We start from the raw sequence: 24,795 nt of genomic DNA, 5'->3' as shown, positions 1-24,795 counted from the left end.
CTCCTTGACGCCTACTTGGACCACTGAGTGTGCGCCACTCGGTCTGCATGTGCCGGTCTTCAATGAACGTCTTTGACGCCGCCTTGGCTAACTAACTAGTTATGTTCCACTGGGAATGTGCCGCTCTACAATGACAATAAATATTCTTAAATTTCTCCGATGCTGAGCGGAATTGAACCCAAGTCACAAGTATTCTTCAAGGACAGCAACCGACGCATTAGCAGGCTGCGCCACAAGCGTACAAGATATGTGCCGCTTTCAATGAACACCTTTCACGCCAGCGCTTTACTGAGCTGCACCATGAATGCACTCTGCAATGTACCTCTCGGTAACTTCACCCACTGAGTATGTGCCACTGAGTACGCTGCAAGCGAGGAAATAATTCTCAGCGGTCACAGGCACCGACGCGACACGCTTCTCGTCTCGGAGGCCATGCGCGGACTTCTCGTCAGTGCTACTAGATGGCGCAGCATGTACAGAAATAGGTGCGAGAGAGGAGTCCGGTTGCTGCACCACGGGTTTCTCAGCGTTCGCACGCGCTGGTGCCCCACGTGTATCAGATGCCACCCCAGGATTCGCGATGGGGGCTGCGCTAGATGGCGACTAGTATTCTAAGGGAGGCACGAAAGAGGAGTCCCGCTGTAGTACACGCCTCATAAGTCGTTTCAACGATGACAGTACGTCGTGCCACTGTATGGATTTTGTGCTAAACGCATTACCATCAAAAGTCATGCCATTAGTTAAATTGAATCCCGGGGCTTTACGTGCCACAACTACGATATTATTATTAGGCACGCCGTAGAGGGGGATTCCGGATTAATTTTGACCTTCAGAGGATCTTTAACGCGCCCCAATGCACAGGACACGGGCGTATTTGTATTTCGCCTCCATTTAAATGCGGCCGCCGCGGCCGGGACTTGATCCCGCGACCTCGTGCTTAGCTTCGCAACGCCATAACCGCTAAGCCACCGCGGTAGGTCGTGGGATGGGTTCATGCCGCCGTTTTTTCTTTTGTTTTTTCTATGGCCATGCGCCTGGCGCAAGTAGTTTATTGAACTAAATTCTTTGAACTAAGTCGCATCACGAGATAGCCAATACACAATGTACACGTGAGATGCAGAAATGATAGTTTCTGATTGTAACTCGAACATATTAAAAAAACATTTGATGGTGCATGGACGGTGACATGGCGACAGCGTTATGACTACGACACAATAACTGCGCGATAGATCAGAAGTCAAGTACCACGATCTAATCTAGAAAGGATACAAACGGAATTTCATTCTCTCATACCGTCCTCAGCGAATATGACGCTTTATGCTGAATAGCAGCATGCTCCTGAGTTTGATCAGTGATTGTTGACGCCTGCCGGATTCTTCCGACTTTATCCACTCTTAACGTTTACACTCGCATTCCACGTAAATGTCGTGTACCGCCTCAGAAACACGTGACTTCTTTTCGAAATGGGTGAAATCCACATACACAGAAGTTGAGAAAAAAGCGAAAATTTGTTACCGCACCTAAATACAACGCTATCAAAGCTATTATATGATATGTGTGATATGATTATATGACACATATATATATATATATATATATATATATATATATATATATATATATATATATGATGGCGTGCAGTACATCAAAACGAAGGCCTTTTGTTCCACGTTGCACAGTTCGTAAAACCTCCTTGAAACGCTTAGTGGATGATTCTGTCACAAGCGCACAGCTGAGAGTTTATGGCCACAAGTAATGAAAAATTATGCGGCGGGTTTGACCAATATTAGAATGAGAACTTTGGATTTGGCTCGTATTGAATTGAAACACTCAATTTGATGTGGTATTGCTATGACAACTTTATTGAAATTGACTTTCAAGAATGGCATGATGTAATTTTGGCAGAAAAGCTATAGTAACATTGGCAGTAGGACACTGCTGTGCTTCAAGAACACTAGAACTATGTATGCAGAGCAGGTGCGTCTTCTTGGCAGCATAAGCAGCTCTCTTCGAATTGTTTCGCAGGATCATTTTCTTGGGCGCGCGTGAAGACACTAACGAAGTAAGCAATCTCTTCATTGTCTTGCCATGAATTTCCAAAATGTTGCACAAGAAGGCTGGTCACATCTCTGACTTTCATTTCGTTGACATGATGTGTGTACAGTGCACATTTTATGGGTGCTTGTGCAAAAGAACCTTCTCCTCTTTAGCACTGACACGAAATTTGACACAGAAACTTTATCGTGGGGTTCTGCTCTAATTTGAGGACTCCCACTAGTTGCATTTCTTTGAATGTAGAAGACCTTCGTTTCGGTTATCTTGAACGATCACCGCCGTGCAGTAGGCCTTCCAGTCATACGCATTTCCAAGCTCTAACACAGTGCCGTGATTTGAAAAAATCCTTTAGTAACTTTGCGGATTCAGGATTTCTTCGTGTCGTCTGATATCTTTCTCAATTCTGCCAAATATCCTGTCTGGGGGTAAAAAAAACTGCCCTGTGACAGGAAACACAAGGGAAACTACTGAGACTTCGTCTGGAGTCTCATTCTGGAGCCATGAAAGAATCATGCAAAGCAGAGTACTGTTCTTGTTTTGTCCAGCACAACCATCAGCTACTAACCGCACATCTTTAATTCCTTCGAAGTTAGCACTTCGAAGTGTATTATGTACCGCACTGGCTACTTGGTTGCTTCCTTTGGAGCTTTCATCTTCGCTCCACGTGTAGGAATGGACGGCTTCTTTGGGCATTGATCCATCTGCCTGGCTTTCCACCACGCAGAGGTGGTACTGATACACCTGGCGGCTGTAGTAGGCTTCCTGGTCCGGAACATTGGGGAGCACTTGATTTTGTTAGCAATCAAATGAGAAAGTTTTCAAGTCTTCCCTCTTCTCACGCAGCAGGGAATAAAAAAGCCTTATAGTTCAACCTGTGCACACGTTGCTCTGGTATGGCATGCTGCTTCTGTGAAACATTGTCACAAGTTTTCATCTCGTACGCATTTTTCAGGCATACAGAGCAAACGTCTGTCCTTGGTGTTTTAAGCGAAAAATTGAACTTCGCTCGAAAATGTGGTGAAAGAAGCCATACTTCACCCTCGCATCTTCGGGTGCTTGTTGGTTATAAGTCTGCCACAGCTTTCGGATGCTCTTAGCTCAATTGGAAGGTATAACGTCTTTGTCTTCTTCGGGTTGCAGTGCGACTCTCTTGCCCAAAGTCGAAACCCACAACAGGTGATCGCTTTCGACCGTAGCGCTTGATCTTCTGGTCACCGCCACGACTGTCGGCCTTCACTTCACCCATTTCATGCTTGTGCTTTATATAGCGAGTAACTGTGCATTGACTAATATCAAGCACTGCGCAAAACATACCGCAGCAAACACGAATCTCTTGCCCATTTTCTAGCCGTACCTTGTAAACAGCAGCAAGGCTCCGACGAAGTTCCGCTTCTTTTCCTCTCCTACGTTTTACGGCTGATAGCGTGCAGCACATCAAAACGAGAGCCTTTTGTTCCACGTTGCACAGTTCGTAAAACCTCCTTGAAACGTTTAGTGGATGCTTCTGTCACAAGCGCACACCTGAGAGTCTTTTTCCCGTGTTTACATTTTGGCAACGGCGCATTCTTGCTTTTACGGCGGTGACGCGGCTTCTGTTCACTTCGTCGTCGACGTCTGGGAACAGATCTTTCGCCGATCTCTTCGTTGCCAACCGAATCCATGAAAAACGATATCAGAAAAGCGAAGAACTCGCGAAAACACGAACGAAACACTCTGAGCTGTCAGGCGGGAACTGACAAGGAGGCTGCCATGTTGGCTAAATGACGTCACGCCGAAAGCACTCTTCTATTGGGCAAATGGATTTCGCTCATTTTGATCCGTGCAGCAGCTGGATCTGGCTCATTTCCGATACGAAATACGATCTGCGAACATGTTCGCCTTGCGTTATTTGAGCCATTTCGTTGCAACGGTTTTTCTATGGGAAAGTTGCCTAGTTCTTCTTGTCATTACAGTTTCATCTGACTTAGTTCCGGTTTGTGGATTTGGCTCATTTCGAAAAAAAGCTCCTCACGTGTATATAGCTTACATCCATCGAGAGCACGCTGTCGTCACTCTAGGCATAGTTTACTGTTACTGACGCGTAGGTAGCACGTAAAGTTACACCGCATGGTTTACCGGTAGATATTATGTACACTAGGTGCAATGCTGCATGCATGGACAACGATGGACGCTGACGACACCAACGACCGAGAGCTCATAGGAGCCGTCGCTGTAAAAAAAAAATGATGCGCTGCCAAAAATAACAAAGCGCAATATTTCGAAGCACGCAGTGTGCGGAGGACAAGTGAAGTCACCTCACCTTTGGTTTACCGAGAATGGCTATAGCCGTGCAGAGGCGCCGCTGAATGCCCAAGGTCAGTTCCACGGCCAGCACCGAGCGGTACTCCATGAGGCTGACGTCGTGGAGCAGGGTGACCACCTCGTAGCGAACGTTTGTCAGTGGTATCCCCTTCAACTGGGTCGGAAAATGAGACGCTCTTGTCAAACGACCCTGCTCTTCCTCACTGAAACTGTGTCAATGTTTGAGTGAGCGAGCGCATTTTTGGACAACGCTTTGTCCCGCTCGTCCTGACTCGGCATCAGACAAGTTTTGAATAGGGAACGTAAGAATGCGCTTTGGTTCAGCCGGCGTGGAGCCACGCTCACAAAGCGAGTTTCCAACTTATTTCCAACGTATTTCCTACGTGGCCTCGCTCGGCGTTCCCTTCCCAGCTAGAGATAACCGCATCATTGTCATTGCGGAAGTGCCGTTACGTGCCCAGGGATCGCACATCGCATAGTTCAAGCGAGGACACAGAACTGCCACACCAACAAAAAAGAAAAAAGTGCGAAGTGCGTGGTTGTCGCTTTCAGCAGCATTGTACAGTCACGAGCACCGCCATTAACACCGTTCGTCATTCCTTCCTGCGCTTGTCATTCTCATTGGTAACATAACGTTCTCTTTGTGGATTCTCGATGCACGCTACACCACTAGCATTTGTTCTTTCGTTTGAGCGGCTGGGTGGCGGAAGTGAAAACTTAACGAAGTAGGGGCACTCATCATAGTGGTCCACTAGCACGGGTGACACACACCTTGCAGCGACCCTGTGCGTATTGAATAATACGACGTTTATTGACTGATTCCTCTGGACTATATTCTAACGTATGCTCTCCAAAGAGTAATGGCTAACAGCCCTTAGACATTCTTCCCAAGCTCCTTTCCTTCGCTTGACCCGCCTTTGTACAAAAAGCCATCCTTTTATAGGCTCATTACATGATCATCTGAATAAATGGATGGTTCAGTGAATGATTGGTTGACGAATTTAAGAGGTATCAGAAACGCCGCTGTGGTTGTCAACGCGTAGGGCCAACTAGATTTGTTATCCATGCGCCAGAAATTGGAAACACGAATACTTTGCATTCTGCCTTTTAGGGAAGCGATTGCCTTGGCCAAAAATTTAACCTACCACCCAGCAGCTGCTCAGCAGCAGAAGGTTAGGCAGTCACTGCGGCGGATATAAAACAGGGGTAGAGGATAGAAACAAAGAAGCGGTAAACTTGTCAGAGGCAAAGCTCACTTCAATACTACGAGAGAACAAACCGCAACTACGAAGGCATATCCAAATCCAGCGTACAATTGCGAAGAACACAAGGTGCTCCTCGACGGTGAGGTCCTCGATGAAGATGTTGTGTTCCGCGCAGTATCCGATGCTCTGGCGCGCGTCTCTGGTGCAATCCATAATGTCGTAGTTGCCGATAAGAATGAGGCCGGACGTGCAGTCCAGAAAACCTGCACCAAAGGGAGCTGGGGTTGAAGTGACAAAGCTTTACATTCGTAAGTACTGTTTGTCATTGAACGTCAACCAGCATCAGGATTGGTTGGATTGCGAAACAAATCGAGCGTAAGATATTTTTGTAAATACGGGCCCTGGTTCATCGTACAGCCCAATTACATTTCCGCACTTTATGTCTAAATGTTCCTCCCTCGAGATTCTTGGCTGTCCCATACTTCGCTCTTAGGATCTCGAAAGCTTACTACCGGTTGCCTTTGGAGTGATGCGCTACAGCATCACACTTTATGGTCGAGTACAATCTTAGCACCACCAGTTTAAACACAACTTAATTTGTTCAATTTTGAGAGCCGTGTCTCTTTGCCCTGTCTTAGCATTCAAAAGCGTTTATAAGTGCTGAGGTTGGTAGTGCGACGACGTGCACCTCTTAACAGTGACATGTTTCCTGTTGCGGTGTACTACTGGAAGACAAAGCGAAACAGTGCAGACGATGGAACAAAGTTCAGCTGCTTGGGCTGCTTTCCTTCGTGTGTCTTGGGGCACGGCGCACGCAAATCATAATGTGTTATTGTGTGCTTTTGAGCAAGAACATGCATCGAGATCAAGTGTGCTGTCGAAAAAAGCCCTGCATCACGGGCACACTTTATACGAAACTCTGCAGTGGTTGAGAGCTGCTTCACGATCATTGTCAAGAACTTCAATACTTTTCGGGTCAGTCACGTGCACTCGACAGCGTTCTCAATTATCGCGCAACAGCGTCAAATACCATGGTAATCTTAAGCAAGTATACAGGCTGAATCTGAAAAGAGATCATTTCCAAACACACATGCGACGTTGCATCACCTGTAATCATGTTGAGTAAAGTTGTCTTGCCCGCGCCATTATGGCCAAGGAGCACAGTGATCTGGGTATCGTAGATGCGTAAGTCCACGTCTTGCACGGCCACCACGCCGGCGTAGTCCTGCAACCGGGCAGTGCCGAGAGATGTACTTACTACTAGAGAGTGTGACACTGGAGGATCTTCATTCATCGCCCTATCATTAACAGTACTGGTCTTTCCACCTCTCCAGCAATGTCTCTGTTGCAATGCCGAAAGACAAACGCCAAAAGAAGTTAGCGCACCGAGTTATACGTGTCCCTATTTCTGGAAATGAGCTATGTCTACTGTTTGGGTATTTAGCTTCGAGACCGACTGGAGTCCATCGCGGCATTTTGACGCCATTACCCTGGACATTGCGAGCACGTTGAAGATGCGCTACCACTGCTCTCTGCAATAGATCAGAATCTAGATGTGCGTTCTCGATTTCAACATAGATATTGCACAAACTGTCGAAATACTCGCTAATAGTACCTAGGTCTCAAGTTTACGCCGCTAATGACGTCGCGCTTGAGGCCTTTAAGGACAACATAAATTCAAGAACTGCGTTTGGTGAAAGCGTCATATGTACATCAATTGTTTGCTGAAGTGTAAAGCCGAAAATATGTTGCATCAGAGCAAATTTTTCACATGCACGACTGTGAAAGTGTTGTCTCGGAGTGACCCACAGGCAGTGACAAATCAAGAATGCAAGAGAGGCTCCTCTCCAAAATAGAGTGATGCACCTGCCCCGATTCTCTACGCTTCGAGAAGCGGTTCCCTTACAGCACCGGTACGAAGAGCAGGTACCCAGTTGTTCAGGAGCAGTGAACACTCGGCGATCACATACCACGCGCATCACATGCAGTCACGATCGTCGAATACAAGACACTAGGCCGGGAGGCAGGCAAGGCAGTGCCATTGGCAAAAACATTTCGCGGCGTTTTTGTCCCTCAGTAATGGGGCAGAAATTTTTACCTTGCTCGCGCCGACAAGTTCGATGGCGGGCAGAAGATGTCCAGGCTCAGATTCGAAGTTAAGGACTTCTAGGACCACCTTCAATTGCGGCTGGATGAACGTCATAGACGGCACCCAGTATTTAACCTGAAGCCAAAAGCGACGGGTGGACGAAGATATCGCGATGTGCTTCCTGTGAAGACTAGGGGCATATACTAGATTAGTACGTAAGCTTTTCCTATGTAACGGTTGCCTTTCCTTGAGAATTATCACGAAAAGTACACCATGGAAGGAAAACATCGTCACCCACCTGAACTAGCATGAAGCTACAAACGAAACCCATTCAGGTATCTCAAAACATTGCAGTTGAAGAAGAAGAAGAACAACTTTATTGAAGACTAAAACGCTCAATGGGTGGAGCCCCTAGACAAGCTGTGTTTTTCTCTGTCTTCGTCTTCCATTAGCGGTCAATATGACATGCAGGACTATGACATGCAGGAAAACACGGGAATGTGGGAGATGGAAATTCAAGACGATGAGCGAAACGACAACAAGGTGAAAGCAGGAGCCAACGTTTCGACAAGTCCACTTGTCGAAACGTTGGCTTCTGCCTTCACCTTGTTCTCGTTTAGCTCATCATGCAGGAAGCTAGAAGTTTATGATAATTGGCCGTTGGGATTTCCGCCGAACTTATTTGTGATATGCAGTGTTCTTGCGTTTTGAGTTGTCGATCATTACCGCCTAGCTTTGGGATCTCCTATCCTTCTGGATAGCTCAGGTGGCAGAGCAACCGCCTCGAAAAGGCGTTGATATTAAGTTCAGTTCCCGGTTCTTCTACTACGAAGCTTTCTGAGAAATAGGTAAGGGCATCTTTTGTAGCTTCGTGATACGCTTTAGTGGGGGACAATTTTTCCCCTTTCATAAGGATTCATCCACCTTGGGTAAATATACATAGCTAATTTGCCAGGAGTATGCCTTGTGATTGCAAATGTTATGTATCAGCGTAACAGTGAAGTCGCCTCGATTACTCGCCTTGAAAGGAAACAGGTACGGCTTCGGTATTCCCGGGCCCTTCGCTAACACGTTGTCGAGGTACCACACGGTGATCACGATGGTACAGTCGGTGAGAATGCCCACCAACAGTATCTCGGCCAATGTCACATTGTCGGGTGTGGCCGCGCGATCGAAGAAGTTCTTCCAGCTGGCGCCATTTTCAACTGGGCATCAAAGACATGCTTATCGGTACTTATAAACGGACATCAAAGACAGATACTGCAGAAGAATATGTAGAATTTGACAATGCGCAAGATCCCAAAGTAGTTTTTCGTCACATTTAGTTTGACAACAAGATGGCCCACCTCAGACTAGAATCGTTAACGCATGAACGTGCGAACCATACGTTGACCTCCGTTTCTCGCAAAATTCAAGCTTTCAAAATCTGTCTTTCAGCTACTTCTGTAAGCTCAGCCATATTGTTGAGGGCAATTTATCTGCATGCGAAAGTCTACTTGTTGAATTTCGCATAATGTTTGACCAGATTTAGAAAGGAACGAAGCCCGTTTTCTATCAATCTTAAGTTTGTTCAACAGTGCCCCGTGTAAAATATTTTTATAGCATCTGCACGGGCACAACTGATGGTCTGTCGGCGATCAGATTACATGTCACGCCACGCGTAGACCTACCGAATTTCTCGAAGCGCTCGAGCACCCGGAAGCTCCAGTGCAAGCTCATGCCAGGGAATATGGATGTCCAGAGCTTGTGCTTGCGCTGTATGTAATAGTAGCCCTGGCCGCCGGCGTGCTCAAGCGTCAGGAAGGGCATGACGCAGCTGAAAGTCCAGTAGAGCATGGCGCCGGCTACGGCCGATTGAGCTGCACGCAGCGCGCCAGATGCCACATTTGCAAAGATTGCCGATGGTCGAAGGCTTGCCGCAAGTAAATGCACTCTAAAATCCTGTCAGACAATGCACCAAGTCGCTATTCACGAGCCAAATCTGCCGCGCCAACTGCGTCAACTGGACGGTTGTATCAGCAAGTATCGGGGCAACGGCCCTTCTCTCAAGCGTGAAATTACCCATGTGGTGCGCTGAAAGGGCTGTCATAGGATGACATAGCAGCGCATGTATTCTGCAAAGGCGAAAGCTGAGAGGTTTTCTTAACGTTTTAGTACTGTTAACGAAACTCGGTTTATATATTGTTTTGCCGACGCACTTCTTAAGGGTAGCACCCCGTGTGTACCATGGTCGCGAGGCAAGCAGACGCTGTTGGACAGTAGTCGCGGCACCTTCGCGTAGGAGCTTCTAAACGGTATGCCAATAATACCGCTATGCAATTTGTACTTCACTTTTTCCATTCACGGTGAAATGGCGTCAAGGGTTCCGCGAATGTCCGTAGCACACAAGAGTCCTTGCTCCTCAGCGCTGTGATACACGGCGTCACAGGGTTAAAACGACAGAAAACTATAGTGCTGGACATGCTGAGCAGACTTACCACAACGATCCATCCATCCATCCGTCTATCCATATCTATCTAAATCTGTCTGTCTCTGTCTATGTCTGTCTATATCTGTCCATATCTGTCTATGTCTGTCTATCTATATCTGTCCATCTATATGTGCCTATATCTGTCTGTCTGTCTGTCTGTCTGTCTGTCTGTCTGTCTGTCTGTCTGTCTGTCTGTCTGTCTGTCTGTCTGTCTGTCTGTCTGTCTGTCTGTCTGTCTGTCTGTTTGTCTATGTCTGTCTGTCTGTCTGTCTGTCTGTCTGTCTGTCTGTCTGTCTGTCTGTCTGTCTGTCTGTCTGTCTGTCTGTCTGTGTCTGTCTGTCTGTCTGTCTGTCTGTCTGTCTGTCTGTCTGTCTGTCTGTCTGTCTGTCTGTCTGTCTGTCTGTCTGTCTGTCTGTCTGTCTATGTATGTCTGTCTGTCTATGTATGTCTGTCTGTCTATGTATGTCTATGTCTGTCTGTCTGTCTGTCTGTCTGTCTGTCTGTCTGTCTATCTGTCTGTCTGTCTGTCTGTCTGTCTGTCTGTCTGTCTGTCTGTCTGTCTGTCTGTCTGTCTGTCTGTCTGTTTGTCTGTCTGTCTGTCTGTTTGTCTATGTCTGTCTGTCTGTCTGTCTGTCTGTCTGTCTGTCTGTCTGTCTGTCTGTCTGTCTGTCTGTCTGTCTGTCTGTCTGTCTGTCTGTCTGTCTGTCTGTCTGTCTGTCTGTCTGTCTGTCTGTCTGTCTGTCGCCTCGATAAGATCCCAGCGGTCCGAATTTTAACTTGTAGGTACACTGATTCACCTCTGCCACGTGACCTCCAAACGGTGCTGGAATTGGATTGAATCTGTGGTTGTACCACTTCTATAGCGCTCGTTTTTTGGACTGCATCAGTTCTGTTAACGGGCTCCTATGTGAGACAAATTAAAACGCAAGATAATTTAAATTCGTGAACAATCAGTGCAAACAATATGCTCTATGAAAAGCGTCGGGTCCCTCCGAGGTGGTACCATTGCGATGGCTGTACAATATATAGGCAAAATAGCTTATTTTTTACATTCAACAACAACTTTTTTCATACCAGCATCTTTTTATCTCGCACCAAACTGTCCAGATGATTCCTGTCGGGGGGGGGGGGGGGGGGGGTGCAATATGAACGATCAATTGCAGCACTTCTAAATTCTAAACACTTTTTTTTTTCATTTCATTCAGGAAAACATGCAATGCTGCTCCAGGTCATCCGCACAAGACAATCTAACTAGAATGGGAGCCAAGAACTGTTCCAAACTGCAATGAGTGGTTTGTATTGTAGTTCTGCTCATGGCATAAACATAATTTACTATCAGGTGGCAGACTAGACAACATACTCATGCTGCGTAAACCTACGATATGTAAACAGCCTCAAATAAAAGAAAACATCACTATCATCATCATTATTATCACCATAAGCCCATTTCATGTCCACTGAAGGACGAAAGCCTCTCCCTCCGATCTCCAATTACCCCTGTCCTCCGCTGCATTATTCCAACTTGCGCCTTTCACATTTTCCAATTTCATCATCCCACCTAGTTCTCTCATGTCATCAACTGCGCTTCTTTTCCTTGACAGCCATTCTGTAACTCTAATGGTCCATCGGTTATCTGCCGTACGGATTACATGGTGTGCAAGCTCTATGTTTTACTCTTTGTGTCAAGAAGAATATTGGATATCGCCGTTTGTTTTTTTGTCCACACCGCTCTCTTCCTGTCTTTTAAAGTTAATCCTAACATTTCTTTGTTCCATCACTTTCTGTACGGTTCTTAATTTGTTCTGGAACTTCTTTGTTGGTCTACCGGTTATCCTCCCTACGCATTACATGCGTAGGGAGCTCTGTGCTCTATGTTCTATGTTCTAGCTCTATGTGCCCAGCTCTATGTTTTTCTCTGTGTGTCAACTAGAATATCGGCTATCCCCTTTGCTTCCTGATCCATACCGCTTTCTTCCTGTCTCTTAACGTTAATCCTAACATTTTTTGTTCTATCGCTATTTGCGTGTTCTTTCATTTGTTCTCGAGCTCCTTTGTTAACTTCCCAGTTTCTGCCCCATATGTTAGCACCGGTAGAATGCAATGATTGCACACTTCTCTTTTCAATGGTACGCTCCCAGTCAGGATTCGTTAATACTTGCCGCATGCGCTTCAACTAATTCTTATTCTTCTGTATATTTCTTTCTCTTGATCAGGTCTCCTGCGAGTAATTCGCCTAGACAAACGTACTCCTGTACAGACTCTAGAGGCTGACTGGCGATCCTGAATTCTTGTTACCTTGCCAGGCTATTGAACATTATCTTTGTCTTCCGCATATTACTCTTCAACCCCGCTCTTACACTTTCTCTGTTGAGGTGATCAATCATTTGTTGTGATTTGTCCCAAGTATTGCTGAACAGGACAATGCCATCTGCAAACCCAATGTTGCTGAGACATTCGCCGTTGATCCTCATTCCTAAGCCTTCCCTGTCTAATATCCTGAATGGTTCTTGTAAACAAAAAGAAACACGAGACTTGATAGTTTAACAAACAAGTTGCAACATAAAAGTTTATTTTAACAGTTTTAAATCGAGAAATAATAAACAATCTATCGTGCGCGTAAATCTACAGCACAGGGTTGTCGTTCAGGTTGCGATCGTCGCATATGCAAGGTCTATGTCTATATGTCTATCGAACACAGGAGATGTTCGCATAGGACCACAAGTCCCTGAAGTCGTCATTCGCAAAACGTGCGTGCTCGCTTCTCACTTACGGCTCGCGAAGAACACGGACAACAATATGGCGTGCATGAGGCACGAACTGCAGAAGCACATGAGTATGGTGAAGAGGAGCAGCGGGTCGCTGAACTGGATGAAGGCGCGTCCCTCCTCGTTGCGCTTGACGCTCACGAAGAGCATCATGAGCGTCACGATGATGATGTGCATGAAGAAGCCGCTCAGGTAGTGGCTCAGCCAGTACACCCAGTCGCCGAGTCCGACGACCCGCAGCATCTCCCTCAAGCCTGTGACAGGAGCCGTAAAAGGGTTGTAGCCAAGAACGACACCCGCGAGAATTGAAGACGATGCAACATTGCATCATACGAAGGCATGCACGACGAGAGAGACCAGCAAAAATTTTTTAATGCAGGCAAAAAATTTACAGGACTTCAGGTCACCGCTTCAAGAAATAACCAGTTAGAAGTAGATGTTCGAAAATAGTTACTTTCATTTTTTCTCATCTCACAACACCAAAAATTGTTCTGTGAAACGTAGTACCACTAGGGTTTATGGTGATCAAATGTAGAATATTGCGTACCGTATTTTCCGGACTACAGTCCGCAGATTATACAAGTTTGAAATGTCACATTTGGCTGGGTGCGGACTATCTATGCATGCAGACTAGACAGAATTTTGTTTAAGATGTGAGAGGGCGCTTGAAGATAACGTGGCCATACTGTGCCTGTGAAGTTTTGTCATGCTAAATCACAGAGCAAAATCTGCTCCGCGATGCTCCGGAAATATCGCACGAGCGATATTTCCAGCTCATTACTCTGGCAGCTAGAAATATTGTTTGGGCTACAAGAAATATACGCCGTAAAATATGAAACACCGTGACGATACGCAACCGAATGCTGCATCTTCACGGCGTTGTTCCAACTCGGTGTAGTCAGTCGACCGTACGAAAGAAATAGATATTCTGAAGGGGGATGAAGACATCGAGAAGCCGTTCATCGAATCCGACATGCTTGACTTGTTTTGTTCTGGCAGCATCGACACCGACGAGAGCGATCTTGACGACCTCTAGAATTGGCTCGTTTATAGTCTTAATAAACCCAGGCGTTTATTGGTTGACAATGAAGGTTTTGCTTACCTACTATTTGCTGGTTGCCGGCAAGATAAAACACCTAATTCCGTCGAAGCTCGCCCATGCAGACTACACAGTCGGTGAGGACAATCTAAGAGGTTTTTAAAATTTATTTTGAGCACAAATTGGCCCTGCGGACAATGCGTCGGCTGCAGACTATCGTCCGGAAAATACGGTACACATTTCACGCTGCACGAAAAGTAAAGACTCAATGCAGGACATGCACTACATAGACGTTTTTTAACAACAAAGTAGGGGTTAAACAGACTCATCTGAAAGCGCCCAGCACAGTTAACTATTTCATTTTATCTTGGAGAAGAATAATATTGGCATTTCTTTCCTCATTTGTAGTCTTTCAATCATTCCAGTTGCGAACACACCCTCCGGCCTAATATTTCAATAATCTTGATACAGTCATGGGTGAAACACTTTTTTTGGAGTAATTGAAGCGACAATAAACACTGCCTATCAGAACCCAAGCAGGTCCGTTAGCTCTTGACAACATATTTCAACTCAGTTTTTTTATTCGGTTTGCCATTTCAGGCATCTTTTCACAGGCAATAAGCGAAGAGACATCCAAGGGAAGTTTTAGTCTGTCATTCATTGGTGATGAGCCAGATTTAAACTGTGGGTACTGTTCCGGACACTGTCAGATTCCGCCATAATGTCGGATCTCGCTATGTTCGACATTTGAACCAATTAGCGAGGACGTAGCCGTGCTTTGAGCCAAGCAGAGCTGATAAGATGGCGAACATGACGTACAGTATGTCCAGATTAGTACATATTGTACGCACTTGGCGTTTAAACCGGAGTCTCGCAAATAGCATGACTCAATAACGAGTTTCTAAATAACACTGCCATTACGTGCTGCGCAACTCCGGTTCGCGATACCTGCACCTCTCATCACTGGCGGATGCAGAGAGGGTGGGAGGGACCCGGGTGGGGGGAGGGTCTTGCTTTCTTTTCTCCATTCCGATACTTGTCGGCACTTCAATGCTGACAAAACGGAGTGTGCAGTAAAAAAAAACCTTCCCCTCCCGCCCACCTCCAAGCTTCAGTGCACGTTTTGATAAGCCGTACCTCAACCCCCTCTTTCTTACAGGCTATCCTTGATGCTCCCTTGATTACGATAAACAAAGCAGGCCCCGAATCCCTTCTTGTTGCTGGGCTGGTTGGTTCATTGTTTTTGTCGGTGTAGTTGGACGCGAGAAAATATGAAGAAAAAGACAGGAAAGGCGCTGCTTTCTGTATTGCTCCTCAAATTGTTTCGCGTCAAGTTACGCCTATAAGAAAACACAAGCACCGCTCACCCGTGGACTTCTCGTCCACCAGCCGGGCAACGAACACGGAGAAGGGCACCAGCATCCCGATGCAGAAGCGGGTCAGCACGAGAGCGTAGTTCTTCGTGTCCCGGTACTCGATGTACGAGGGGAACGGGAACCGCTGCAGCTGGACCGGCTCCACGGGGTGCGGGTACTTGAAGCGATGTGCCTGCATCTCGAGGTGACGTTGCTGCAAAGCCCCGATGATGGGGAGCAGCGTGTTCATCTCGGGAAGCTCCTCCTCCACCACGGGACCCTCGGGCATCGAGATGAGCCGCTGCGGGTACTGCACCTGCACCGAGCCAAAATTGAAAGAGAAAAACAAAGTTCACGAGGGTTGCAATGTGGGCTTGTTGGTAATGCATCTTCAAGGGGAGTACGGTAGTGGAAATACATATTCAAGGGGAGTACGGTGTGTGTGTCCCTTTGTGCCTTCCTTTGTCCCGTCTTTGAATCGCGCTACCGTACTCCCCTTGAAGAAAAACAAAACGTGCAAAAACAATGAACGACGATTGTCACGGTAAGTGAATGGCCAAACGCTTCGAGAAAGCTATGACAGACGCGTTAACGCGTCTGTTCTGTACTTCGCATCTTGAAAACTTGCGATTTCATGCGCACTGCGATGGCGCTCGCGTACGCTCAACCCACCTCCAGTATTCTATGTCAGATACCTCCAAAGTGGGTAGGTCCACGTATAATACTGTAAGTAAATACGTGAACTATGGTGGTATCGAGCGTCCGCCTTCCAAAGCAGGAGCTTAATGCTCTAACCATTCAGTCACAAACGCACGCATGCTTCCCTAGGCCCAAAATGGCGCCAGCAGCGCTTTGAAAAGTGCCACATGTGCGTACGTGCCAGTTTCCCCTCGTGACAGCTAACGCTTTGAGAATGTGTTAGGCTTCACTGTCTCAGGAATCGGCCCACGAGGAGGAGTACATACCAGGAAAGAAAACTGGTCTGATAAGCCGATGAAAGATATGCGCTTTACATATGTCGTCAACCACGGAGTAGTTCAAAAGGGCTGTTGGGCTAGTTGGGCTGACATCTTAACTGGAAATCTAAGCAAGAATAAATTAGACAAAGACACATGGAACATACGAAGACAAGCGCCTTCCAGTTAACAAACCGTAGAGTAGCGTGACGCTACAAGGGATGCCCACACGGGTTTTTCAAATCGAAGGCTTCCCCCAGACCAGGATGGATGTTTATTCAACTGCAAGATTCTCCTTTCTGAGAAACCTACATGGGTTTTCTTTGTAGCTTCGTGATACTCTAGTGTAGATGGCATTTCTTTCCTTTCCTGAAATATCCTCCACCTTGCGGATTTAGTCGTGTAAATAATAGGAAACCGGGCGCACTGCCCCCTTCAGTCGAGAGGGGGCTCTGCGCTTCATTCAATAGTGGAGTTACTGCACAAGGTTACCACTGGGGGAGGCAAATGCACTTACAGTAGCTCTGTTCATTTGCTGCTGAGGCGTACCTTACGTGATAAAAGTAGAAATAGACGTAATGTCACACTAGGTGACTCTGCCTCAACGCCATTACCGATTGTAATCATCACGAGATCGAGGTAGAGCTTCGAGTCTGCAACCACTTTTGAACACGAGGAAATATTTCATGCTCTTTATGTTTTACATCCATCAGCAGTTACCTGTTATGGGCCGATCACGCCGTCTGCCTGCCGGCAGGGCAGTGACGCCTGGGTTCAGAGCTCGATACATTGGCAAGTTGCTGGACACAAGTGAGCAGGCCCCAACGCACCACCTGCTACAAACTTGTCCTGGTCTATCCACACCGTAAAATGTCTGCCTTACTGGGCTAGAAAGTTCAGTCACAACATAACATGACGAATCACTTCCAAGAGGGGCCTTGCCAACCGGAAGGCCATCTAGCAGTTTGGAGCAACAGCTGCCCAGGAATAACAATCTTAGCAGGGAGCACTAGTATAATATTCAAAAGATGTGCTAAAGGACCATCGAGTATGCTTCAAAAAAAGTTCACAAATTTTAAGATGCATCAATGCGGTCACCTTCAAAATACCCTCTATTAGGCTCAATACATTGGTTCTACGCTTCCTTTACTGGAAGCAACTTTAGAAGCCTTCTGTTAGGCGCTTCCAGTTACCCGGCAAGTGCCGAAGGTTAACCTAGTGTTCCCGTATATGGCTAGACACAGAGTCACTAGGCCTACCCGATTTTCTTTAGTGGAGAGAGAGTGGTGCGGCTACACCCCATCCCACTATCTTTTGCTGACTCAATTCTCACACATTAGGGACAAAGCTTAGACTAAACTGTTTCGTCTTCTTTCTTTATAATCTCTTTACCTCTGTCGTTGGCGTTTCACTCGGTGTCAAACGTGGGACACGCCAATGCAGTCGACAAGACTTTGTAGAGTGTCGAAAGAATCGGGCAGGCAAAATGCAAAGGGCGACGGCGCACCTGGATGTCGAAGGGCAAGCGTCCCGCGAAGAACGTCACGTGCAGACTGACAGGCTTGGACTCCGTGTCGTTGCCGACGCCTGCGTAGAACAGGGCCACCTCGCGGGCGGGCAGCGACTTATTGGCCACCTGGTGCGCCGCCATGAACAGCTGCTTCTCGGTGTCGACGTTGATTACGTGTCGCACACCGAGTTCGGCCATCGCGGTGCGGGTCAGCCAGTCCAGGTACCTGTTGTTCGGCGCGAAGTACACCTGCTCGCGAGAGCACCCGAGCGTTTTCGTGATTTCGTGCCATGCGCAGTAAGCCTACAGTGAAAATCTCTTTACCGTGAGCGTGTTTGTGTGCAGTCCATAAACGCAATTACATCTATGCACCGAACCACACGCGCCATCAACTTGCGCCTGGGAGTTTACGTTAGAAATGTCTTTGCTCCGACTGAAAATGGGCAGCTTTACACCTTTGAATGTTTCTTTCATCTTGGCATTGCGCCGACAGCCATGAAGTCATTATCATCATTGGTTATCATCATATTTCGTATCCGCTTCGGAACAAAGGGCCTCCCAGGGATCGTCATTCATTCATTCATTCATTCATTCATTCATACCTCACAGGCCCCGAAGAGCAGTGGGTGAAGAGAGCGCATATCACTAGAAATACAGTACAGAAATAAGAAACCAGAGTAACGGTACTACGGACGTGGTACTATATAGGAATACAAAGTTGATTTTAAAAGGCCATAAAATAACCTATTAACGCGAACATTAAAAAACAAAAACGCGCAAATGATAAAAACCGATGACCAAGTGAAACAGTAGTACAAAATAAAACAACATTTAGAGCAACTGAAAGAGTAGTGCCACAGAAAGCAACATTTAAAACAATAGTAAAACTATAAATGCCGACAGCAGTGGTTTTTGAACCCTCCAGGGTCAGAAAAAGAAATTGAGTTGTAAGGAAGATCATTCCAAAGCATAATTGCTTTAAGTTGTGCAGATGAATTGAATGCTTGGGTTTTTCCATATATGCGGTTAAAGCAGAGATGATTATGTAAGCGCCGTGAAGATCGAGGAGGCGATTTCAGAAACAAAAATGAAGTGCGGGTATGAACATATTTACGACAAACACAAAACTGAAATAGAACGACAATTTTCAAGTATCGGTAAATCATGAAGGTGGGAGACATCGGCGAGGGGAGAAATTGTTGGAAATGAACCGGGCAGCTCTGTTGTGAATGGACTCAAGCATTTCAATTAGGTATTTTTGTGGGGAGACCAAATATATGAGACGAATTCCAACTGTTGATGTGCTCATTTTCGAACGGAGCTAGGCGAGTTTTGCAGGTTTCGGCGTGTGAAACCTAATGTCTCCGATACTTTGTCGCAGATTAATTGAAATGTGACAACACTATTAAAGACTTGGTGGGAACTGGATTCCGAGATATTTGTACGGCATAGCTTTGCACGAGAAGGTGTTATCAATACAGTAGTGGAAATAAGAAATACCATGCTTGCCGCTAATTTACATTTAGTAGGGTTCATGATCATTTGCCAGTTTTTTTCATCAATCAACAATAGGTTTAAGATCATTTGAAGGGTCAAATGGTCAGTCTCCGAAGTGATCTTATGGTGAACAACACAGTCCTCCTGAAAAGAAAAACGGGATGAAATGTTATTGGAAAGGTCGCCAATGTAGATTAGAAAAAGTATGGGTCCAAGCACGCTTCCCTGTGGTACACCAGAGATTACGTCCCACAGTGGTGAGGAAAATCCGTTGACAACTGTGAACTGTTGACGGAATGAGGGACAGTTACGAAGCCAAGATAGATTGAGTTACGCTGACTCCACCTCATGCCCTATGAATTCCCCTAAGCTCGACACACCATCTAATGTTTTTCTTCCCATAGCACCCGTTCTGTTATCAAAAGCAGCCCGCCGGTTATCTACCACACATATTATATGACCTGCCTTAAAGAGCAAGTATGCAAAAATACGGCACAAGACTGAAACTCTTACAAAGCGCGGAACTTTGCAAGAAAGAGTTGTCACCCACTCTACCGTGGCACGTTTCTACGAAAGAAAAGTTGTTCCGCTTTTTTTTAGAAGTTTGGCATTAACCACGTACGGCAGTCACTCTGTACCATTACCTGAATCACTACTTTGTGCTAGTACTACCAATACTACAACTACAACTGCCATTTCTGCTACGCTGCTGCTACTAACATCTGCTTACTACTAACTACTAGTACTACAGCTAATAAAAAGCGAGAAAAATGAGGCGATCCGGGATTTCGTTAGTCTCAACTCTATGAAGTTAAAGGCATTGAAGCAAGAGAGGGAGTAGGGAAAGTGAAATGTTATGTTCATTAAAAAAGGCTGAAATAAACAGGTAGAGGGAAGTACTCCTACAAAAAAAAAAAGATACTACGCACCTTCCGCACGTGGACGACGTCCGTCTGCGTGTTCCAGAAGGTGCCGGTGCGCGTGACCACGAAAGTGGTGTCGCCTCGTCGCATCAGGGGTTCGCGGGCCACGGAGTCCTCCTCAATGCCCATCAGCAAAGTGACCATGAGCGCGATCTCCAACACTGTGGTCGTGTAGTGGCGACAGAGGCGCTTCAGGTAGATGTTCTTCCACAGGATGATGTACAGCTGGCGCGCCCACAGGTACGGCTGGCTCGCGCCGTCGGCGGGGTGGTGTACGGCTCCGGGTGAGGCTCCGGGTGAAGCTCCGGTTAATGCCCTGGGTGGGGCTTTGGGTGAGGCTTCCGGCGCGGCTATGGGTGAGGCTACCTGTGAAGCTACGGGTGTAGCTTTGGGTGAGGCTTTGGGTGTGGCTCCCGGCGCTGCTCCGGATGAGGCTCCGACTGTGGATTTACGAATGAGATGTTGTTTGCGCGGCGTTAACTGGTAGGCGTCCGGCGCCCTACTCGAAGCTATAAAAGCATTAAAAGGATTTGTCCTGCATATCAACCCGAGCAGCTCGCAAGGGGTACTCGAGGTGTACACAGTCAACGACAAGGTCACCACGAGATCACCGGAAGCTTATACAGCGCATTAGGATGCATTAGCATACGACAACGTGTCGCAGCTATTGCATTGGTTTTACTATAGCTTCGCTGACTACTACTAGCTATTACTACTACCCCGACCACTACTACTAGAACTAGCTGTGCTTGTCTTGTCCTCTACCATCACCACTTCTTCACTACAAACTGTACGCATTACTATATACGACCTCTGCTACTACAAGTAGCACTAGCAGTGGCAGGTTCTTCACTACTACTGACGCTGCTACTACGGCTAACTGTACACACTACAACTAATACTACGGAGTAGATTCTACTAGAACGTTAGTTGTCTACCAATATCAGTAGTACTCACGTTGTGCTACTACTACACTGCTAACTGTAATTGCTACCGCTATTACTCTTAAAGGGCTATTCAGCCCTGTCAATGCCGATTCGCCCCTCAGCTTCACGTAGCTGTCCGATACACGAGGCGGCGGCGGCGGCTCGTGTATCGGCACGTGGACAATACGTCTAAATACTACTCACTCTGGGACATTTTTCGAGTTCCCTCTACGGCTTGCGCGGTGAGATCGTGGCGAAGGGCAGTGTCGAACGGCGCCGATCGAGCGTCGGGAACAGGCGTGTTCTTCTTGCTCGTGCCACGAGGAGCGGCTAGTGGCACGAGAAAGTGCGCGTGAGCTTCTTTCTTCTTTCCGTCGATGATGATGATGATGATGTAAAACTTTATTTATCCCTCTTTAAAGGGAAGGGGGCAACGGAACAAAGGTTCAAGGGAGGAACCACTTGAAGTAGGCCTCCTCTATCCTCTCAGCCCACTCCAGGATGGCCTCCTGAAGGTCGGGCCTCGATCTGCGCAAGGCAGCTTCTCACTGCTCCTCACTAGATATTCGTCGATACCCGCTCTCAGATTAATGTTGTTCTCCATCACGTCACTGCAAGAAAAAAAAATATCTTCGAAGACTCCAGGCTGGAACCTACCCGCACGGAACGCTGCTGCACGCCGTGTATTCCGGGGACCTACGGGTGGGACTGCAAGTTCTACTCACCGGACACGCCCAGCACGCTGCGCCGCATTGTGTGGAAGTGCACACAGATCGGTTCAGTATACGTAGAGGACAAGATAGAACCGGACCTTCTCGAGGAGCGATGGCTAAGCGCTCTGACTAGCTCAGAACTACACGACCAATTATGGGCTATCCAGCGGGCCCGGGCAGCGGTGGAAAGGCTATGCCTCACCGCACACAATGCCCGGGTGGCCTGAGCCCGGGCTGGCAACCTCGCAGGTCCTTTTTCCATTAAAGTTTTTTCCGTCCGTCCGTTGTGCTGGGGTGCAGGAGTAAACCGGATGTACCGCCATCACCACCACCACCACCAGGCGATAACGAGCAGGAAGAAGCGGAACCAGAAGCAGAATTGCAAGACCAGTGGGGGTCTCTATTGGTGATTTAACACCCTGAAAACCAGCTACGTTTGGTGAACAGGGCTCGGGTGGCGGCAGGGAGCCATGGCTACCTGGACTGAGCAAGGCCCGCCCACCTTTGGGCTCAAGTCGAACAGGTCTGGTCAATCAATAAAATTCATTTCTCTCTCTCTTTCTGGCTTCCCAGCGCGCGCTGCTCAGCCCCGCCCTCGAGGATCAACTATGGGCCGTCCAGCGGGCCGAGGATGCCGCCAGGACTCAAGAACTCCTGGCCGTCACCTAGGCGGGGCCTTTGGCCCTCCCCACCAACTCGCAGGGCACACAGTAAAGTTCTTTCCTCCTCCTCCTCTCTCTCTTTCTGGAGTTACCTCTTTGAAGACTTGGCCTGAACTTAACAGAGGGAAAGACAAATGTTCATTATCAATATATCTTCTTCATCTTCTTCTTCTTCTTCTTCTTCTTCTTCTTCTTCTTCTTCTTCATCTTCTTCATCATCTTCTTCTTCTTCTTCTTCTGCTGCTGCTTCTTCATCTTCCTCTTCTTCTTCTTCATCATCATCATCATCATCAGAAGTATCAGCAGCAGCCTGATGTTATGTCCACTACAGGATGAAGGCCTCTCCCAGCGATCCCCAATTGCCCTTATCTTGCGCTTGCTGATTGCAACTTGCGCCTGCAAATTTTCAACTTTCTCTAATATATATATTAAAGCCTAAACTTAACATAACCTCTTATTCTGTCGTTTGGGGCCTCTACTTTGAGGTTGACCCACAGGGATGCTTGCTCCGCCATGCAGGAATTTCTGACCGAGTCCAACCGAACGCCCTGTTAAATTTGTAACTCTTTTCATTTTCCTTGTACTTTCCAATAAATAATGATCGATTCGCATTGTTAACATTATCATAACTATAACATCTGATTTCACCTTCCAGCTAAATTTACTGTGTAGCAGTCCTGAAAATATAATTATCATAACTTCGAATTATCTGCCCATATATTGGCCAATCTTCCATAGCTAGTTGGTCAACAATAACAACACCATAGGAATAGAGGATACTTTACAAACTGCCACGCTCAGCTCTAAAAAGCAATACTATGCGCACAAATGTAAAGAAATTTCTAGCGGAAGTAAGATATATAGAGATAATTCAAATCCCAAACACCAGTGGGTATTGCAATGTTAGACGAACCATTTTGCAGGTTTCTGGCTACCTTTCATCTTTCGGGGTTCCTCGAGCAATTGCGTTTGTGGCGCGAACGTGTTTGTGACGACAACGGCAAGGCAGTTCCTTTAATGCAAAGTGAAAGGGTTTTGCCTGTGGCGGCACGCCTAACATTCTACTCCAGCGGAATGCGACGGCAAACGAAATAATAGACGCAGGACCTGTGACACTTAACACACAAACACCCACTTAGAACACGTATTGCAACATACAAGATTGGAGTATCTTGTTGAGACAAGTGCCGTCAAGAAAGACATCTCTGCTTCCTGGCTTTACGCCAGGTAGGCGAATATATTCCTACTTGTCATAATCATCCCCTCTCTCCCCACCCTCAAAAAAAATTTAGGCACAAGTCATCTGCGATGACTATCGAAGTTTGCGAATAGCTGAAACGCGTCATGTATGGGACGTGTGCTGCAGTGATGCAGCAGCTTTCCTCTCTTGCACTTCCCTCTACACTCTAAGAATAGCTTACACCCTTTGGCTTGCCCCTTCTGCCACACAAAAATAATCGTCATCTGCCTTGATGCGTTTCCTTTCTTTATCGCTGCGAGCCCAGCACTTTCCAGTAACGAACGGCACGCGCGTTATCAGCATAGAACAGTTTACACCCTTTGGAGTGCCCCTTCTGATAACGCGCGTGCCGTTCGTCGCTGGAAAGTTCCGGGCTTGCAGCGATAAAGAAAGGAAACGCATCAAGGCAGATGACGATTATTTTTGTGTGGCAGAAGGGGCAAGCCAAAGGGTGTAAACTGTTCTTAGAGTGTAAACACGCTGCGCCTGCTGGGTGGCGCCGCTGTGAAGTCCCGCACACCTAGTGACAAATAAACAGTGACCTAAATTGACGTCAAAGGGGTTCATTGAAAAGTGGCACATACCCAGTAGCACGTACCAACGTGAACGGCCCACAATTTAGAGTGCACTACCTTCGGAATCGGCCAACGTTTTTAGACTGCACTATATCCAAGATAGGTCCACATTGCGTGCTGTATTACTAGATAGCTGAATAGATAACTGGTCTGACAATACCAAGAATGCTATTCGGATTGAAAACACACAGGAGTAGGCCGCGAGCCATACTTCTCTTCAACAAATGTTTGTTCATTCATTCAATGTTTCGCTAGCGACTATGTGCGCTCATACATTCATATTAGAAGTTTTAATTTAGACTAGTCAGTATTCACGCAGTTAAAGACCAATTTTATCGATCCCTAGTAGCGGGTAAGAGCCATAGCTTGGGAATAAGAACATGATCGGCCCGTCAACCTCGACTAGGGCCCCAGGGGTCCGCTTATCCTACCCCGCACAACAGATTCCCAGGGGGCCACTCCGGTCAGCCCCTCCAAAGTCGCCTTCGCCGCAGTTCGAGAGAAAGGACCGCTA

General features: G+C 46.9%; 2 protein-coding genes across 3 annotated transcripts in view; one reads left to right on the top strand and one right to left on the bottom strand.

Annotated features, from left to right (window-relative positions):
* LOC135914453 (phospholipid-transporting ATPase ABCA3-like) overlaps window positions 1–21,416 on the bottom strand; it is a 45,627-nt gene extending 24,211 nt beyond the window's left edge. The window contains exons 1-11 of one of the 2 annotated variants that reach the window (XM_065447314.2): window positions 21,296–21,416; window positions 20,172–20,605; window positions 17,743–17,994; window positions 15,292–15,595; window positions 12,891–13,139; window positions 9,321–9,509; window positions 8,671–8,855; window positions 7,660–7,785; window positions 6,669–6,786; window positions 5,670–5,824; window positions 4,355–4,510 (exon numbers count right to left, since the gene is read on the bottom strand). In XM_065447314.2, coding sequence (XP_065303386.2) covers window positions 4,355–4,510; window positions 5,670–5,824; window positions 6,669–6,786; window positions 7,660–7,785; window positions 8,671–8,855; window positions 9,321–9,509; window positions 12,891–13,139; window positions 15,292–15,595; window positions 17,743–17,994; window positions 20,172–20,605; window positions 21,296–21,305 — 2,178 coding nt within the window. In that variant the 5' untranslated portion in view covers window positions 21,306–21,416. The remainder of the gene's footprint in view (window positions 1–4,354; window positions 4,511–5,669; window positions 5,825–6,668; window positions 6,787–7,659; window positions 7,786–8,670; window positions 8,856–9,320; window positions 9,510–12,890; window positions 13,140–15,291; window positions 15,596–17,742; window positions 17,995–20,171; window positions 20,606–21,295) is intronic. The other variant, XM_065447315.2, reaches the window with a different exon arrangement.
* Window positions 21,417–24,639: 3,223 nt separating this feature from the next.
* Window positions 24,640–24,795, top strand: part of LOC135914423 (uncharacterized) — a 10,637-nt gene continuing 10,481 nt past the window's right edge. The window contains exon 1 of the mRNA XM_065447263.2: window positions 24,640–24,795. This exon is cut by the window's right edge and continues 168 nt beyond it. Within this exon, the coding sequence (XP_065303335.2) occupies window positions 24,662–24,795 (134 nt within the window). The 5' untranslated portion in view covers window positions 24,640–24,661.

Source organism: Dermacentor albipictus, chromosome 6, assembly GCF_038994185.2.
Source record: "Dermacentor albipictus isolate Rhodes 1998 colony chromosome 6, USDA_Dalb.pri_finalv2, whole genome shotgun sequence".
Taxonomy (NCBI): Eukaryota; Metazoa; Arthropoda; class Arachnida; order Ixodida; family Ixodidae; genus Dermacentor; species Dermacentor albipictus.
Note: the sequence above shows the minus strand (reverse complement) of the source record. Positions and strands in the feature narration are given on the sequence as shown.